Here is a 20,396-nt window from a genome sequence, read left to right as displayed (position 1 = left end):
TCATCTTATAAATCTTTATATGCAAAATAGCTGAACAAGTTCGCATGATATGTTCGATCAACCAATGATCAACTAGTTTTCTGAAAGAGCCATTAATTTTCATCACTTTAAATTGATAAACAATTAGTAAAAATAATAACCACATGTTCTGTACAGACTGACTAATTTGTGTGATTTGTGAGAACAAAATTAAATTTGCCAAATTTTGACATAGCATGTTTCGGCCCAAAATGTGAAAAGTGTAAATCTTGCAATCGGTCTTCCACATACACGAAAGTACTTCCAAGCAAGCAATCTGTCTGTCCATACACAATGAAACAAAGACATATTGTTCAGGTGGCACTTATCTGTGCTATCAGACAAATATTGTTTTGAGAAAACCCCTTACAGTTTCGCATATTTAAATTCTGATCTGAGAAATGTACCAAAGCCAATATAAAAAAATGGAAGCTAACAAAATGCAATCGTGTGTAACAGCTTGACATAAAAAAGTGAAGTGAAATAGTGTACAAAATGGTTCTGCCTCAGGGAAATGCCCTCAAAGACTTTCAGGTGTCTTTGAAGGAAGGCAATCACCCCATACAAAACCTAGTTCAAGAAATGTCGCTGCAAGTTTTTTTTCCTCCTCTCTTGAAGGTAACGTCTGCCATCTGCTGGTGCAAACGACACACATGCAGACAGACCGACAGACAGCCGGGGTGTACGCCGCCTACTATAAGAATAGCGTCATCATAATTGTTCATATAAAATTATGAAATCTTTTCAAAACACAATGATAGCCTGTGTGACAAAGCGCTATGATCAATCTTTAATCAACGTTTCAGATACAAGATTCTGTTTGATACATTGCTGATGCTGTTTTTACTCTCTGATCTTACTTATGAATTCAGCGTTTTGTAAGAATTATTATTCTTATGTCGTTACTCTTTCACTGTTTCAAGATTCCCCCTTGACCTTTTGAAGACCATCAGGTGTGTGATTCTTTGGAAATCTGGGTAACTGTCATGTGAACATAAAATTCTCAAGACTGTTTTAAGACCCTTTTGAACACATAATGTCCCATAATAAATATACACGTGACCTCTAAGCCTTTCATTCATTCAAAAAAGAAGCAATGTCAGTTAATTTCAGACTCTACTTTTTCTGTGGCTGCGAATGATTGTTTGTCTATATTTTCCATGTGATTGGCTGGCAAGCCGTTCAGGGTGTCCTGCCTCTGGCCCCAAAGTCAACTGGAGTAGTCTTCAGCCCAACCACAACCCGAGTGAGGGTAAATGGCACACATTTGTCTTTACATTTGTGCCCCAAAACCAAAATACTCCATTTTTGTCAGCATTTACTCCCACATAGGGCTTATTGTCATGTCTTTACCTCACTTCGTAGAATTGCTTGCTAAGGGGTTGATGGTTTGAAACCCTCCTTTGAATGACTCTATGTTATTCATGTCCATGAACAAACTGCATATGGATTTTACCATTGTGATCAAATTATATTTCCGTTCAGGGGTAGCTCGGTGGACGAATGATTAGCACGATCGCCTCACAGCACAGAGGTGCTCGGTTTGATTCAGACTCCAGCCTTCCTATTTGGAGTTTGCATGTTCTACCTGTGCTTGCGAGGGTTTCCTCTTACATTACAAACACACGCATAGGTGGTTAATTGAACACTCTAAATCCCCCCCTAGGTGTGAGTGTGAATGATTGTTCGTCTTTGTCTGCTCTGCGATTGGCTGGCAACCAGCTCAGAGTGTACCCTGCATACTGACAGTTGGGATAGGCCTTGCGACCCTTGTGAGGAGAAACGGTTCAGATAATGGATGGATATCCATTCAGTATAATTTCAAATTGAACAATGCAGCATCAACCTATTCCGGGGTACTATTTTTTCTCTTCCCTAAGTTTCTCAGTTCTAGCATTAATCAGCATTTCAAAACCATTAATTCCCCATTCAAGTGGACTTACCACTCAACATTTGGCAAGACATCCATACATTTTAATATCATTACACATTTTCAAAAATGGCTGAATTAGCTCACTTGGTAAACTGTTTTCTTCCCCATCTCTAGCATCTTTCAATTGTGCTTCTTTTTCATTCAATATATCATGTTATACATTAATTTCACCTATTTTGAATGCCTCACCCAGTGGCATTCTACATGAAGGTGACACGTTTTTTCTTCCTTTTATTTGTCACCTGCAATTTAGATTCTGAGGCTCAGATGTTAAAAGCGTTGGCTTTACATGTAGAGGACACGGGTTCTATTCCCACTGCAGATAGTTTTCGGTCAAGCTTTAGTTACCCCCATTTTTCAATTTAGACGAATTTTCAATGAGACATTCAACATTAATTATCACTCATTATTACACTTGCGTTCGAATTTTTGCATTCGGTGTTTTCAGCATTCACACGCAATTTCTCAAGAAATTGCACACAGTCGGTTATTGTAAAGTGATCTGCGTTGTGAACCAGAACAGGGTGTACCCTTTCTCTAACCATAAGAGCTTAATCAGGACAAGCTTTGCGGAAAATTGATACGGAGAACCCATCTGAAGTAAAGGCGTGAAGACTCACGGATTTATTTTTGGAAGTGAAATCGTGAAGGGCTTTTAGCGCTGAAGCCAATCCCGTTGACAGTACCGCAAGTGTAACACGTTTCCTGTTTTGTGCTCGCGCTCCAACCAGCAGAGCGCGTGCATGTTCTCTAATCAACACACAAGAAGCTTGCTGGAGTTAAGATGGCGGCATGTGGGTGAGGAGGCTGGGCTCTAAACTCGAGTTTTCTCACCATTAAACGATTTCTATGAAGCCGAAAATACACTGTAGTCGAAAGAAGAACAACTTCCACATCTTTCGCACGCCTGGGTGTGATTTCGGATTGCCCCTATGACATCTATACACTTCGTGGTTCACCCGTTGCCCGGGACTGAGGATCAGCTCAATGACAGGTATTTGTTCGTGGGCCGTGGAAAATAATTGTGTACCGTCTTTTTTCCAGCTGCTCATGTCAAATAGTGTTGGAGGTACAGTTTGTGAACGACGCTGACGCTGTCATGTGCGTTAGTTATTCCTTAAACAAGGAAAATGTCCCATGGCCGTAGCGGTGAGACTAGGCCTGGTATCTTGAACAATCCTCTTTAGCTTTTTGCTATCTGCACAGTCGGTCGGTCCGCCGCCAGCTGCTAACTCGTTTGCATTACGTTAGCTAACGCTAGCTGCCTGCATCTCTGGGAGGATTGGCTCACAGTCAAAGTTGAGAGATGGACAATGCGGATTGGGGGATGGGGTCAAAAGAGGGAAATGAAACTCGCAAAACACGTCGCTACCCGGCATTCATAAGCCTTTGTTCTACATTACATCTCATACATTTTGACGCCTTACGAGATTTATATTGTGCGTGTCTTGTCGATAATCCACATCAATGAAGAGGCTAACGTTAGGCTAGTCTGCTCAAGGCTAATGCTAATAAGGTTGCACGCTTTTGTCAACGCTAGACATTTAGGTTTCAGGGCTTCCTGACGTATGGGGGTACCATAACTCTACATCCCTAGTACCCCCTTTTTGTCTGTGACTGACCTTTGTTTTAAACATTCTCAAGCGCTTATTGTTATGTTAGCCAAGTGATTCCACGGCAGTCGCCCAAGACTCAAGAGAAAATCTTTTGTGTTCTATTTGTTCGATTCTAGATTCTATTCATTGTATCAAGGGTCACTATTTTGTTTTCTGTGTTTGCTAGACTTGCATCTTGAAAATGCATGAACAGTAAATTAAACTGCACAAGATATTCGAGGAAATTGCATGCTCATGGTTGCATCATAGTTCATATGGACGTTTTCCATAGAAGGAAAATTGTATTTCTCTTGCAGCAAACTAAATGTATTCATCTAATGCTGATTATGTTTTTACTTCGTAGACAAAAAGGCTAAGATGTCACACAGTTTCTGGACCAGGGGTAGTTGAATAAAAACTTTGAGGAGCGTGTAAGATTTTTATTTCAGTGGGTAATTGAGTTTTAAATTGATAGATAAAATAGATTAATTAAACAAAACATGAACCCTCCTAGTATTAGAACTTAGACTCACACTCAAAATTGTTATTTGCAATTTGTGTTGCCATCGACCAGGGATGTTCAAAACAATTTGCATCTTGTACTATTCTGAAATAACATCAGAGTCCAATAAATAAAAAATCAAATTTCCTCAAAAATTATCAATTGTCTCATTCATTCCATATGATAAGGCTGAATGATGGGAAAAAAGTCTTAATTATATTCATTGCGATTGTAATCATGATCATTAAAACAACGATTCATTGATTTTGAAAACTTTTTATTTATTTAACTACTAAAATGCAATTACTCTATCATAATAGCCTCATGCCCATTCATCCCTGGTAATTGAACACTTTATTCTTAAACACTCTTACTTTTGTCAAGTACAAAATATCCTTGTAAATATAATGTGAAATCCAAGCCCAAGTCTTGGGAATTACTGGGCTAACCTGTGACCTGAGACTGTATTTCGTGCCATGTCATGTGGAAATGTATGTTGGTATGACAAAATAAATCCTTGGATCTTTGTATCCTTGTATTTTGAGGAGAGGAAAATTATTTGAATCCTTAAACTCAACTTAAAGTATAACTTGAAAAGACTAAAAAAAATAGCAATTGAAACACTTTCATTTCACTGATTTTTAAGTTTTTTTCACTGTATCTTTTCCTTTTCTGTCTTCTTATTCCAGCAAAATATTTTGTAAATATATCTTGAGTCACTGTCAATCTTTACAACATACAAAACTACTGTATGCCTATTAAGATGACGATACATCAGCAAATATGGTCATGCTGTATCTAACCCAAAAAGGGGGTACAACGTAAAAAGAGCCCTGCAGTAGGAAAAAAAAAATGTTGCACTAATTAGTGAAAGTCCATGAGGTGAAAAGGGGTGACACTAAATGAGTAATTTCATGTCTAATGCTATAGTTGGTATAATTAAGTTACTCATTTGAGTGTTGTATAGAAATTGTTTATTTAAATTACAACTGTTCCATGGAAATTTACAAGCGTGTACAAGGCCGGCGGTTCCTATACGCAGAACACGCACAGTGCGTAGAGCACCAGTTCGTCCGTGGGGTCAATTTGCGACATCCAGTGGGTGCGACGTGTTGTTTTTTTGCACAGTCACTTTCAAAAGTGACTCAAAGTAATGGATTGTATTCACTGCAGGACTTAATCATTTTAAATAACATATAGGAAAAAATGTCAAATGCCAAAATCATTGGTGGTCTATATCTTTGAAATGTTTTGTGTTAGCAGGGTTTCATCTGATTGATCATATTTGGGAGCTCTCCTATCTTATTTGAGAGTTCATAGTCACTCAGGCATTTGGTGGGGGTACAGAAGGGTTCCAAATATGGCTACGGGACAAAATTACCTTTTCGGATGCCCTACTTCAGGCTTAGTTGGCCATGTAAAGCGCTCTGTTACAGCTGGCGCTGTTGTGAAATGCGCTCCACAAATAAAGTTGTATTTGTATTGTATGTAGGCACATGATGATGGGAATGAGCTTTTCGCCTCATCAACAGTCATCCTTCATCAACATTTTGAGCCAATATCTACTTTGACTATCCACCTCGTTCAGTAGGAACTAAGCCTTTGCATATGGTACTATTTTGGGATATTTTCTGAAAATTCCTAAATCCGGAAAGTAGGTCATCTGTTGTTTTGTCTATTCATAAATCTAGTAATAAAAACAGATCCCCATAATTTGAGTAATAACTTATATTACCACCCAATACCGCCCCGTTATATTGACATAAAAAAGGATTAACCCTGTCCAGCTATTGCAAAAAGTCTAGCAGAATAGCAAAATAAAGAAAACTCTGCCATGTACACAGCTAGACTGCTGTCTTGAATGACAATGAAGCGCATAGTCGGCCTGTCACAATAATTACTATGTCAACTTGGCTCTTGATGAGAAAATGGTTTGAAAATAATTTTTTTCTGACTTGATAAATGGTCATTTGTGTGTGCATTTGTTTACATACGTCATCAACATTCTCTCACGCTGCTTCGTTGCCTCATCTGTCAGTCAGCCTGCTAGCCGCTGTGTGCCTTTGGCACTCACATGCAGTCTTATGCACACATACTCTTAAACACGATGGTGGAACGGCTTTTGAAACCCATGTAGACAGTCTGGTTTGCATGTGTCCAATTGGTTCTTCATTGGCACATGCAACTCTTTCTCATTTAACAATGAGTTGCAGCAGTGTATGATAACGCTGATAATAGTCATGTAGCATGAATTCTAGCCGGCTCAACCATGTACATTGGCTCACAGCTAACCTCAGTGATGCTCTTTTTGTACTATGTAATCACTTGTTTATGCACCGTTGCTTCTGCAAACATTCATTACGCCCATCAGGAACTTAAAGAGATTGGCGAGCAGCTAGGGCTGGGCGATAAACCGAAAATTTACCGTTACCGAAATTCATTACAATGACCGAAATCATTTTGCCCATGTCGGTAAATTCGGTGTTAAAAAAAAAGAAAAGCCTTTTCTGTCTGCGGCAATGTTCATGCCCCTTTAAGACCGCAACAGCGCCTCTAGTCATGTGACTCTACCAGTCTGCTCGAGAAAGAAAACAGACGCTGTCGTAGCTGGGATTCAAATCCAGAAGCTTTTTCACCACCCACAACACAACCATGCTGTGCTGAAAGTTCAAAGTGAGAAGCAAGGTTGGACAAGTGACAACAGCCCATTAACGGAGGCAACACCCAACAAGAGAACGTCTCAGAGGTGGACGCGATAGCCTAGCACATAGCTAAAGATAAAGCTCCTCTAGTTACAGTGGCGTGCACAGGATTTAAACGCTTCATGAAAGCCGTATTTCCCGATATGGACTACATCGGGCCAGGAGCTTAGATATGTCAAGCATTTTGCATCTACATCCGACTTGTGGTCGGGTCGCAACATGGATCCCGGATTGAGCCTGACTGTGCATTACATAGATGACAAGTGGCGACTGCGCACCAGAGTACTCGAGACGGCACATTTTCCCCGATGATGCACACTTGTTTATTTGGCTTGCATTGACATTTTCTTTCATTTTATTTAGCATTTTTTTATTTGGCATTATTTACATCATGACAGCATCTTGGCGCAATCTATTTGCAGAAAAAGATTTTGCAAGAGGTACCCTTTTTCTTTGTGACATTGTTCAAGTCATGCAAAGCAAGCTATTTATACAAATGATTTTTGTACTTTTATTTTTCATTGAAAGTAACGTGTACCAGTTGGTCAATTAAAAAAAAACAGTCAATATGCATTTCCTGCATTTATTTAGATTTTAGTCCACTGGGGGGGGGGATTTATCGTGCATTTATTGTTATCGAGGTAAAATTCCTCAATTTCTCGCGATATTGATTTGAGGTCATATCGCCCAGCCCTACGAGCAGCACCAGATATCTGTTTTGAGTGCATAAAAAGTCTGCATGTGTCCAATGCTGGTGCCGCTCACTTGTCGCTATATCCTTATAGAAACATGTTACTAGTCTGTGTACCTGAGATATATTTATTTAGGCTTTTATTTAGGTGAGTGTTAATTAGATCACTTGGAAAAGCACCTTTTGTTGAGACAAGATACCTATTTTTCCTTACAAATTTTAAACAGGTCAACTCTAAACAGAAATATATAGGTATACTATATTCTCACACTCTGTCACACAAGGCAAGTTCACAGATGAGTTGGAACCAGGGTCGGACTGCAGAGCTGGTTGCATTAATTGCAATTGATCACTTTGCTTGAATTAATCACAACTTAAGATTTACTTTTTTGGTTTCTAAGTTTCATCTTCACACAGCTGCACGAAATGCGTCTGCGTTTTTGTTGCATTCGAGTTTCTCTCAGCCATCCAGATACCACCCAGTTGCAGGGTTCAAAGTTTTGGTAAAAACGGACTGAACTGAAATAATGATCTTGACAATTGTCAATTTAGTCAAAAAGGGACTTCAATGCACGTCAGAAAGATGTTACTAATTGTTTTTGTTCTAACATCAATATATAAGTGGCATTAAAAAAAATCACGACGATGACACTATCGTTTATCACAATAGCTTCTGACAAATGCTACTGAATTGAAAGCCATGTTCACAAAACCGATAAAAACTGTGTATTTTTTTTTTTAACTATTCCACCCCTAACATCAGTAACAGCAACAATGGCAGTTGAGCAGCACACCTGACACTCAACAATGCAGTACAATGGCGACTGGCAACTCGTCGGTCTGCGAATGACGTCATTCTCGAAGAACACCGGAGATTGCGGAACAAATGCATTTTTTTTGGAAGGGCGTTGCTATGGGTCTAACTATGAATCTAGGATGTTTGCGTTAAAATAACTAACGTGACTATTCTTAAAATAGATTTATTATTATTTCTCAAATACCAAATCATTTACAGACGAGGTACGTGGACTTGCCTCTTGCTATTATTTTCATCGCTGAGACGGGACACTCCCCTTATACATTTGCGAGGCTGTGATCACAGTCACGTGACTGGATCCTGCCCACTGATTTGTAGAATGGTTTATCACTTCCTCCTCCTTTGCAGTCAATGCACACAGATTTGCCGAATGAGTTTTTCACCACTTACTCTTACACTGCGGCCAGCGACAGACTTGTTTGTTTTTCCTTTTCGAGGCTGTATAAATAATCTAAAATGTAGAATTGCACATTGTGAAAGCAACATTTATGATGATATCGATGATGATATATATCACCCAGCTCTATGTTTGTAGTGGTGGGCGATCTGACTATATCTCACAGCTGCTGATGCGTAGCCGACCACACAGTGAACCGTACGTGTCATTCCCGCCTCCCTGTTTGTTTGCGTAGTAGTGGGAAGCCATGGTGGAAACTCATCACGAAACAGAGTTGGTCCCGAAAAGAAACTAGTTTAGTTTTTCCATTTGCTGTGACTGCACCTAAAACACGGTGATGGCCAAACCAGTCACATGGCAGCCAGTGGCAGTCGTGAGCTTTTTGCTAACACAACTCAGCAACAGTCGTTTACCAAGGGCATTCATTATGAAAAATCTAGCACGTGGAGGAAGGTAATTCAGGCAGGCTTAGGTTTATGTTCACTGCACATTTTGATAAAAATTGTACTATTTAAATTAAAACTTGTTCAGAAAGCTGTTGGCTTAAAATGTAATTTTTTTTCTTTTAGGATTTTGTCTATATTTTAAAATTGTTTCATGGGTTTAACATGAGGTAATTAGTCACAAGTGTGAAAATCAGTCCAAAAAATGTTAAAAAAAAACATTGTGATTGGGATTTTGTTTAAAAAGAAATTGTGGTATTTTTGCCAAATCGCCCACTTTTGTCTAAATGTATGTATTGTATACTATCAATTTAGTCACTAATTTACTTCTATGCACTTGAAAAGGATGGACTTAATTTATTTTTGCTGTAACATCACTAAACTAGTGGCATTAAAATAAATAAAACTATATCGTTTATCACAATACTTTGTGAGAAAATAGATTGTCCCCAAAAAAAATCGTCTACCAGTAGGAGAAAAAAGAAGCTTGGAGAGTCAATGAGGAAGAGGAGCTGGTGACAAACTGTTCAATAAATCAATAAAATACAACTTTTTTTTATATGGAGCTGACCTCAAAAATGGGAGTGGGAATCATTCTGAACATGAGCAGCACCGAAGGGGAGTTGTTTTTACCGAGACGGAACAGGATATTTATTTTGATTATTTCATATTTATTATTATTATGAGACGGGACATGGCGGGATTTTATTCTGTGGGATGTGATGGAAATCTGTGTGTGTGTACACAGCGTGTGAATGTGTATAGAATGTGTGTGTCCATGCGTACCTTGTGGCTCTGACTGTCACTAAACTACACCGCTCCTAAAATAATATATATTTAGTAATATAAAATCTTCTATTTGGACATTTGCACATTTTGATTATTTTACCATTTTGTGACCATTAAATGTTTAGAAAATTATTAAAACCATTTTTTTCCCTGACTGTTGAAAATCACATGATCGACCCCAGTTTCCGATCACGTGATTCGATCAGGCCATCCCTAATGAGTAGTGAAACTTGTCTTTATTTCCATCAATCTATGTATTTTGCTGGCAAAGTTACTGTACCTCCCAAAATAGCGGTGGCTTTGAAATATCTACCGTAGTTCCAATTGTTTATCGTGACAATTTTAATGTTGCGATATCACCGTTATCATTACATTTCTACTTATAATGCAAATGCTTCAAACTGTACAATACATATCGACAAAAACATTTTTCTGATTTAACAAATGACTTGTCAAATTAGTTTCTGCACACACACTGTGGGACAGCGCAGCAAATGTGAGTTTGTGTTGCGCAGTGCCTTTACTCAAATCTCACATACTGTAAATGTCTGTTAATTGAGCCATCTTTATTGATCAAGTATTTTGTTCTTTTCTTTATAGGCTCCGTGAAGTTTCAGAGAAACTCAACAAATACAATTTCATTAGGTGAGTTTGTTAATATTGTAACTTAGTTATATTTAATTATTTTATAGTATTGTAAAGGCCTGATTTCTACCTGTTTTTATATATCATTATAGTCATCCACATCTTAGCCTGTTGGAGCAGGCCACATTGAAACAATGTGTTGTTGGGCCAAACCATGCTGGGTTTCTTCTAGAGGTAATCATGCTTTACATTGGCATATTAATTAGATGCACATTGGTTGACCAGTTACGATATGAAATATATTAAAGATGTAATATTTTATTTGATTTAACAAGTAATTTGACTTTTGGTCATACATTTTAAATAGTTTGCCTGTATTACTATTTGACTACAGTTCTTTTTTTTTTGTTTGTTTCAAATAGACAAAATGATACCTATTTTTAGGAGAACTTTGGATTATTGCATTTGTTATTTGAGCTACAAACTTGATATAACCTTTTAAAGTGTACTTAATTACCCAACTTGAAAACTTGCACTTCCCCATCCCTAATTGTCATAATAAATCTATTTTAGGATGGACGTGTGTGTAGAATCAGCTTTGCTGTCCAGCCTGATCGCCTGGAGCTTAGCAAACCTGATGGCGGTGATGGGTGAGGTCTTTTTCTTCCTTTTTTTCACATTTGATTGGGTGTTTGAAAATGATTGTTTGAAAAGACATCTTGTTTTAATTTGTGATCGCCTGAAGCCGCCACCCCCAAGGCGAGGGCTACGATTGTTGGGCCAAGTGATCACTGCGGCTTCGGGCTGCGGCTCTCATTTCATCCATTATTACATATAAAATTGTAAACGCGTCTAGAGTCGAGGAGACTTCTTTTCCTCCCCATCAACTGGTTGTACATTTAGAATTTACAGTTTTCTTTCAGTTGCCCCATTGTGAAAGTAGGACACCTGCGTGACCAAATTGTTCAAAGTGTAGAGCCCTGCTTGATTTATCAAGATGGAGTACATTCATCTATTTAGCACAGTAGTTGTGATTGTTTTGACTAATTTATTAAAGCAACAACGTGATTTAAAAACAAGTTACAAGTAGTTTTAAAGGTGAAGTCAACCCAATAATGTTCTTTCCAAGAATTGTTTTATGCACCCCATTGGTCGAATATTGTGTTTGTGGAATATGAGTTAGCAGTAAAATACACCCGTTTGTGCCCGTCTCCGGAGGTGGCCATTTTGCCATTTGTTGTCGACTGAAAATGACATCAATCGTGGCTCAGCTACAGAAAACAGTTCAGCCATGATTGCTCGTTACCTGTGCCCTGAGAACTTGTGATTTAATTTTCATCCGGCCTAAGTGACAAAATTGTTGCTACCTTAGATGGCTAAAAACTGTTGGCATTTGCTGCTTAACTCATATCACAAATGCAACAATCATCAGAATGCTGTGTTTTGATTAGTGAAGGCGCATAGAACATTTTATTTCAAAGATTTTTTGGGGGGTTTGCTTCCCCCTTTAAAAGAGATTCACCCATCGCAGACAAGCTCTGCTACCACACGATCAATTTCAAGTACAAAAACATTAGGGCTGCAGCTAGTAAATATTTATTCTTATTGAATATTTATTCAGATATCCTACTGAAATTTAAACTCCATACACCCTTTTGCTCTCTGGACACATTAGTAAGAATTTAGATAAATCTCTCACCATGAATTTTGGTCTAAGAAACCAAGTGGTCAGAAACAGAGTGGCGATTTTGCCATCCAAAACAGCATATTTGAGTTAGCCCGTCTTCAACTATGTCAGGCTGTGAGCATCAAAGTGTGCGGAGTCATTTATGTCTACTGCCTTTGAAAAGTAATCGGATGGCTGTTGCTAGCCTATATCGAGCGTTGAAGCTGTCGCTAAACACTGTCAACATGCACTATACTACATTGTCAGCGTAAGCGATCTGGCTGTGATTGATAGATGCAGTGACAAACTACGACCTAAATATTTTTTTATATTACGACAAGCTATACTAAATTAACCCACCAAATACTATGCTAATAAATCACTAACATGAAAGACGATATAAAGATGTTCAAAAACGCTCCTCTTACCAACTGTAACGCGCTCAAGGCTGAGCGTTGACTGTTAAACCTGAAGATGGCTCCACGCAGATGGCTTTTCCCCAAATTGAAAATTTTAACAAACAATGCACTAAAATGTAAAAATAATGACCAGGAAATTAAGACAGCATGAGTATACACCCACTTAATCAGCAAAAACAAAAAAGGTTAATTTGGGGGGGGGAGTGCCCCTTTGAGTTGAGCAGTTTTTTTGAACATATAATTTACTTGGCATAACAGAATTTGCACTTTTTATTTACTTGCTTTAATTTTGAAATGCAGCCCTTTCACAAGTAGGGATGTTCGATACCACCTATTTTCAGACCGATACCAGTATGAGTGCTCAACTCTTGAGTAGTCAATGGTAGTATATGGACTAACAATACGACTGGTACTTTTGACACAAACTTTTTATTAATTACATAATTTTAAAGAATATATCCCAATATACTCTTTACCCTTAAAATAGCATGAAATTAATGGCAATTTTCGATAACACTTCCCATTTGTTCGTAAAATTTATATATATTGTATAGAAGACAAAAAAATGAATTTAAATAAATAAAATGAAACCGAAAAAGTCCCCAAAAATACCTAGTTGTCGTTGTGCAACTTCTTTTTAAGGAATACAGTGAAATGCAAAGAATTAAATGGAGTACAACAGTGCTTCAAATTACATTTGGGAGTTCCCACCATTGAAACCGTCTTGTTCTAATGGATGCATTTCATTCAACTGTGATGTCTGTGTGAACACTGGGTGACATCTTGCCACGTAATGGCGTACATGACTGAAAAGAAGAATGAGGTGCGATGAAGTCTGGTGTCATGCTATGTGTACCGAGCTGTACATAAAAATCTAAATCAAAAAAGAAATACAAGACTGACTGCTGAGATTGCACTGACCAAAACCAAATGTCTGGGACACACCTACACAACACCCAACCCGCCCGCCTATTGTGAAACATTTTTCGGCGTTCAAAGGCTTCATATGCACTGATCACTGGCATAACAAAGCTAGATGTCAATTCTAACGTGAATGCTATCGGCCCACTTTCTATCACTTCACCGTTTTATCTTGTTACAAAAGCACGAGTGCTGCAACTACCGTGATAACAGCTCAGCTCTGCGATAATGGTGAAAAATGAGTCATAACTTGCTCATTTCTCAACCAATTTTCACAAAGCTTACTTTGATCAATGCAGAAAATGCATTTTTGATTTGTTACATTTTTGTGATGTCCACCAACATGGAATACGACAAGACTTGTGGCACGAGCTTTAACGTTGTCGTAGACTCTATGGTAATGATGGTGAAGGCACTCGGTTCCCAGAATGCAGTGCGTGGCTCAGTTCATTTATGAAGTTATAAAGATGTTAATCCTTGTCATATGTTAGTGTTATTAGTAGTTTAATGTGAGTCATATTTAACTGTCACGCTTGTTTGCTTATGTGTTACTATTTCTATTCAAATATCTGCAGCCTTTAGGAAATCAAACTAAAACGTAAAGTAGGTGCTTCTTTGTTCTGGATGTGCATGTGTCGTGAGTACAAACGAACAAAAGCAGAGACTTGGTTTCAATGTTGCTAAATTTAATATATTGTCACTGTAATCACTAACTTCTCTGAACGTTGTAGCAACTATTTTTAAAAAAATATGAATAGCGCAAACACCAACTGTGGTCCTCATGTTAGCAACAATCTCAATCAAGCCAGCAATGTGTGGCTGCAAAATGCTTAGAATGCAAATGCATACGGAGGCAATGGAATCTGGCATGCACATAACTATTTTCAGTATGAGTGTGCACTTGCGCACTGCCTATGTGCATCCCGGATTAATAATGGACACATGAGATGATTGGCATGGGTACAGTTTATTGCGAAAACTGTTCCATCAACCATGCATCCTTTTCAGTTCCTGATAGTAAAACGGCCCCAAGAGAATGGCCAATACTGGTATTGGCCAATGTCGCAAATATCCAAAAGCTTAAAATTAAGCCTGGGTGATATAGCTTTGTAAATTTTAGTTTGAATTTTTTGTTGTGGACGATTTAAAAATGTAATTAAAAATTCTATTTTATCTCATACAATGTACAATGCTATTTTTGTTTCCAGAAGTATTTGACTCAAGGCAGAGGTTTTGCATTTTGGTAGGTTTATTTGTGTTAATTAATGGGGGAAATCTGCAAAAAAAAATTGGGAATCTACTTTTTGGAAGGCGTGAAGAATATTTATTTTTGAGGCAGTCTTGACCAGCCCCAATTGAAATAAGGGTGGTATCTGCCCGATATGGTACCTGGTATCAATACTTTCCCATCCTTACTCATTAGTTCGATTACCTGTACAGAGCTTGTAACCAATGTAACGTGAACGAGGGATGAACGATTAATTGCATTTGCTATATAATTTTTATTTCATTAATCGTGATTTACTAATGGTAAAATCTGCAATCTTAATGGTCATTGACACACTGAGGAGGGAGGGAGAGACGTCGTCGCTGCGCCGTAGATGTGCGCCATTTTGAGAGTTTTCCATCTCATGAGTTCTTTAGTATCTTACCCGGTTGTTTCTTTCACATCACGATGTTAAAAACAAAACAACTTCTGATTTGTGTGTCTGCCATCGTGATGCACATGTTTGAGTCTGCGCGCGTGTGACTCAAATAAGATTGTCTGTGCTGATAGACGATTTGTCTCGTGTGAGCCACCGCAACTGTGTGATGTGTTATTTATAATTTATCATTTTCGATAAATTCAGTGTTTACGAAGTGCAGTCCATGTTTACACACGTTTCATATAACATAAATATTTGGCTAAATTTATGTTGTGTTGTGCCATAGATTTCTTTGCATTGATATTATAATCTGCACTTTAGTTTGAGTTATTAATGAATTTCAGTGTAGTATATAAATGTTTACAACACACTTGTATGGCAAAATTGTGTTGTGATGGCGACAGCTTAAGACTACATGTCAGTGTTAAATTTAGTAAGTTTAAACCTATAATTGTAGCAGTTGATGATTGTTTTGCCTTTATATTAATATCCTATAATAGATCTGTTATTATAATTAATAGTGTTTATGTTATGTTAAAAAACACATTAAAAAGGATCTTGAAAAAAATAATTTTGTTCATCGCAATCATCATTTTTAGGGGGGAAAAAAATCTCAGTTCGATTATTACTAGTATTATTTCCTTTTCCAAACGTTCGGTCCTTATATTACAGGAAACATGACCGATCTGGCTGAATTCATTGATTTTATTTTTAATGCAATTTTAAATTAAATTGAAGGGCAGTTCAGAAAAGCACAAGTATTCAACAAAGTATAAAAAAAAATACATTTAAATGGTAAACGTTTAGTCATCAGTCATTTAAAAAAAAATAAATACATAAAATTCACAAATTCCTCCAGGGTCTGTAAACTCATGAGCAGTTGGTTTAGTTGTGCATTACTTGACAATAATAAATGCCAAAATGTTTTGAATTGTATCGAATAAAATAAGTGGGTCGGCTGATGGATGGATAATTTAATTGGCGGAGATATTGATTAGAAGCAGATACAGATACAACGCTTGGCTACTTAAATTATTATACACTATATGATGCTCTAGACCTTTGAAATAGTCACGATCAGGACTTTTAAAAAAATTTAATTGAAAAGGGCTGAATATCTGGTCTCCTGTCATCGGGCCCACTAGTAACCTTGACTGGAAAATGCTTTGACCCACTTTACCAAATGGAGATGTTGGTTGCGCGTAACTGCCTCTCTTATCCAGCAACAAAATTACAGCAAGTTAAAATGCAGAGTGGCAAGCACCTCTCGGAAATCTACTAGCCAGAGTGCCTGGTGAGCAAAAAAGTTAATGTCAATCACTGGTCATGATGAAAGTTCATGCCTAACCCTGTTCATGAGGTATGAGGTGAATTTTAATTTGCCTTAAATATGCCATTGTTCTGCTTAAGTGGCTAATTAGAGCTACTTTTCCTATTTTAAACAAACGAATATCTTGAAACGGGAGAAAGCAGCCGCAGCCCCAAAACCCCAAGTACTTTGAAAAAGTCTTGGAGGAATGAGTTGCAGCCAATTCTGATTCCCAAGGGTGTTGCCATGCTAGTCTCCAACATACCCATTAATCTAAATAATGTAATATTTTAAGAAATGGAACCTGATCCTATCATTTGCCAAATTCCTGGGGTAATTTTACTTTGTTTCCACCCAGGTCATAAAGAAATGAATGGGACACTTATAGGTTTGTAACTGATCTCCCATCTTTTGTTTCCAGTTCAAAGTTGAGCACTGGTTCAGGGACAGGAAGGAGCTCCAGGCCAGGCAGGACTAGTGATCCTCCCTGGTTCCTGTCTGGTTCTGACACACTGGGCAGACTGGCAGGCAACACCCTTGGGTAAGTTCTGGCAGGGTTGACAGACACTAACGGTCCAGTAAAAAATTCAACATATGGACCACAGCCCTGTTATTACAGCTGGATCGTGGTGTATTCCCTTGTCAGATTCTGTGCCACACAATCGTTCTAGAACACTCCAGTATGGCCGCCAGAGGGGAAAAAAAGCTGTTCACCAGTTGGGCTCTTTGCCGTGCTCCATTGTGATTTTCATGTGTTGATGATTATTTGCCTCACAAACTGCAGTATCTTTAAACCAACTTGGCCTCCCAAAGAAATGATGTGAAGAAACTATAAATAAATCCTACATGTATTTTTGTTCTTGAGTTGTGAGTACTATAAGACAACCACTTGTATATTAGAAACTGCTGTATCTCAGCTGTCACAGGAACAAATTGCATTTCAGCCTGATGTTACTGTGGCTTTTCTATCTCGGGCTTACCTGACTTTGACTTAATCTTGTTTTGTTTGACAGGAGTCGCTGGAGCTCTGGTGTAAATGGAGGCAGTGGTGGAGGTGGAAGTGGAGGGGCAGCTGGAGGGGGTGGAGCAGGAGGGGGCACCAGTGGGAGTGGAGGAAGTGGAGGAGGAGGCGGAAGCGGCAACACTTCAGGCAGATCATCAACAGCAGCTCGTGACTCCCGTCGGCAGACCAGGGTGATCCGCACAGGGAGAGATCGGGGATCAGGTCTTCTCGGTAGCCAGCCTCAACCAGTCATACCAGCCTCGGTCATCCCTGAAGAACTTATATCCCAGGTACAATTGATTATTCATTGGGTAATTTATACTGTAATGAACATTATACCTAAATTGTTCCTGTGTCCCACGGCAACAACAACAACCAAAGCCCACTATAATACTAATTAGGACTGCCAAGTACATTGGCTATTTATGGCTTTTAAAACATAGGCCAAGTGACCGACATTTTCTTATTGTATTTAATTTCATGTACGTTAAGTGTTTACGGCAGATGTACACAAGTAACGCTGGCCTTTTTTTTTTTTACTACACTTAAGCCTGTACGGTAACCTTCATTGCTTAATTATGTGTGCGGAATGTAATTGGTGGTTCTTTAGTCCTACCATTTATAATGTGAAGCTTAATTTTACAAACATTGCTTGGTTGAGCAATGCAAGTTTGGCAAGGAATTGAGCGGCACTACACTATTTTATAAAAAACCTGAAGTCACGTTTTTTTTTTTTAATAAAATAACATACTCCAGCATAAATCAAACAAATGTGTTCAATTTTTAAGGACTTGGTACAAACACCCATATGATATGATCAACTTTTTTTTATAACTACATGAATTAAATATTTTGTGCTCCGCAATGTAGGGCTGAACGATTTATCGCTTTGGGACCGAAATTGCGATTTCGAGAGAGTCAAAGTTGCGGATTTTAGAGTGGTCTTTTGCCACACTAACCAGCGCCATACTGATTTTGGAAAAGAGAAGTTTCACTCTGTCGCCTGCGGTCCTGGAAGCAATTTATTTGGAAGTAATTTATTTCTTGAATTAACCTGCTTGAATGATCATCTCCTGTGTGGTGACGAATAAACTACCCCGCTAAGTAGCGTTTTTACAGAGGAGCCACACGGGTAGGCGCTAAGCGTGCTAATCTCTAAAGCAAAATGCAGAGTCGGAAAGACCCGAATTAAATGCTTAGGTGTAAAGTCAACTTTTAACAGAGGTCTAGCTGCGTTTGGGCGGAGAGCCAGCAGCTATGAACTGAAATGTTGTATTTCAATCAATATGTATCAAGACGTAAAATAATACCGGCTTCATTAGCAATTTAGCACATGCTCTCAGACTGAAACACGTAAACTGCCGATGTCATCATGATTAAGAGGTTCGATCTCAAACGTATATTAAATATTTACAATCTCATCAACAATATTTGACCTTTTTTGTACCATAGACTACAGAGTATTAAGTTTTGAGATCTGCACAATAATACGTCTCAAGATCATATATTTTAATTAATTTAGCTTTGCTATGGGGCAATGCTTTTAGTGACCAAATCTGACATACATGTACAAAGAAAATGTACATTAGGTCAAAATGTAAAACATTTGTAAAAAAAAAAAAAACGCTTTCTCATTTACACAATTACACGTAAATTCAAAATTAAAATACAAAACATGTAGGCCAATATTATTAAGGTCTATAATACCAAGAGGTAAATAACACCGGGTAACTTTGAATAGTGGGCAAAAAGGAGCAACCCGGAAGTAGTGCGCTGTTTTGGTTCATTTTTGGAAGGAAGACACCAGAAAAAGATATACATGAAGTCTTGAATTTACGAACGAGTTCCGTTCCTAAGGTGGGGCGGTAACCTGAATCTCCGTGTAAATCGTAATTAACACTTTAATACTCCCTAAATCTCTGAATAGATATCCAAATGCACGTTTTATACTTCATATTAATCAAATAGAATGAATTAAAATAAAAAATAAGATGCTATGTTACTCACGCCGTTTACGGAAGTAAATGTGGTCCAGCGTGTCAGGTATTTTCTACAGTGGAGCGATTTGATAGGAGGTTGAAATAATGTATTTGAGCGTCAGCAATCTTACATCGCATTTTGAGCAATGACGCATGCATGCAACCTGGCCGTTCGGCTGCGGTTGCTTTACCAAAAAATTGCATGCGTATCTAATCTAGAACCAAATATAAAAGTGGCCCACGTCGGATTTGAAATAATCGTAATTAAGCTGTTTCGACTGTCATTAAAAGTCAGATCTGTGTCGCATTTTCTTGCAGTGTGTACCTAAAATGTCGGACAAGGCAAGGCAAGATAAGACGGCAAATGATTTCATACTGTGTATTCCCAGGCCCAAGTAGTCCTTCAGGGGAAATCGAGGAGTGTGATCATTCGGGAACTCCAGAGAACCAACCTGGATGTCAACCTGGCTGTCAACAACCTGCTGAGCCGAGATGATGAAGATGGAGATGATGGAGATGACACAGCCAGCGAGTCCTACCTCCCTGGAGGTATGTCATTCAATCACAAACCAGGAGATGGGGACAAAAATTGTTTTATTTGTGCTTTTGCCTCCTTTATGGCCCTGGGAAAAAAAAGTGATTTCACTTATAATGCAATATTACAATAAGAGAAGTTGGGAATGAATTCTTGATAGATAATTGCATTGCTGTATTAGTAACATTCTAAAGAACGGCGACTGTGTGGTTGCGAAAATGTTTTTACCTTCCACTCTTTCTGCCTTTTCTCCCAAGCAGAGGACCTGATGTCCTTGTTGGATGCAGATATTCACTCAGCCCATCCCAGTGTGATTATTGATGCAGATGCTATGTTCTCTGAAGATATAAGTTACTATGGATACCCTTCTTTTCGACGATCCTCTCTGTCCCGCCTTGGATCGTCCAGAGGTAACTCTAATCTATTCACAGCATCTTAACACAGGA

The 20,396-nt window shown here is 38.3% G+C and overlaps 1 protein-coding gene across 13 annotated transcripts in view; it reads left to right on the top strand.

Moving 5' to 3' along the window:
* Positions 1-2,687: 2,687 nt before the first annotated feature.
* The window catches only part of ubr5 (ubiquitin protein ligase E3 component n-recognin 5), a 48,978-nt gene continuing 31,269 nt past the window's right edge, over positions 2,688-20,396 (top strand). For 8 of the 13 annotated variants that reach the window (XM_088306519.1, XM_088306516.1, XM_088306515.1 and 5 more), the window contains exons 1-8: positions 2,688-2,945; positions 10,488-10,532; positions 10,625-10,706; positions 11,046-11,122; positions 16,855-16,974; positions 17,447-17,726; positions 19,805-19,964; positions 20,208-20,360. In XM_088306519.1, the coding sequence (XP_088162645.1) occupies positions 2,884-2,945; positions 10,488-10,532; positions 10,625-10,706; positions 11,046-11,122; positions 16,855-16,974; positions 17,447-17,726; positions 19,805-19,964; positions 20,208-20,360 (979 nt within the window). In that variant the 5' untranslated portion in view covers positions 2,688-2,883. The remainder of the gene's footprint in view (positions 2,946-10,487; positions 10,533-10,624; positions 10,707-11,045; positions 11,123-16,854; positions 16,975-17,446; positions 17,727-19,804; positions 19,965-20,207; positions 20,361-20,396) is intronic. The other 5 variants (XM_088306520.1, XM_088306517.1, XM_088306523.1 and 2 more) reach the window with 3 other exon arrangements.

The sequence above is a fragment of the Idiotropiscis lumnitzeri genome, chromosome 10 (assembly GCF_059441095.1).
Source record: "Idiotropiscis lumnitzeri isolate Australia: NSW breed Sydney's pygmy pipehorse chromosome 10, RoL_Ilum_1.0, whole genome shotgun sequence".
NCBI classification, from domain to species: domain Eukaryota; kingdom Metazoa; phylum Chordata; class Actinopteri; order Syngnathiformes; family Syngnathidae; genus Idiotropiscis; species Idiotropiscis lumnitzeri.
Note: the sequence above shows the minus strand (reverse complement) of the source record. Positions and strands in the feature narration are given on the sequence as shown.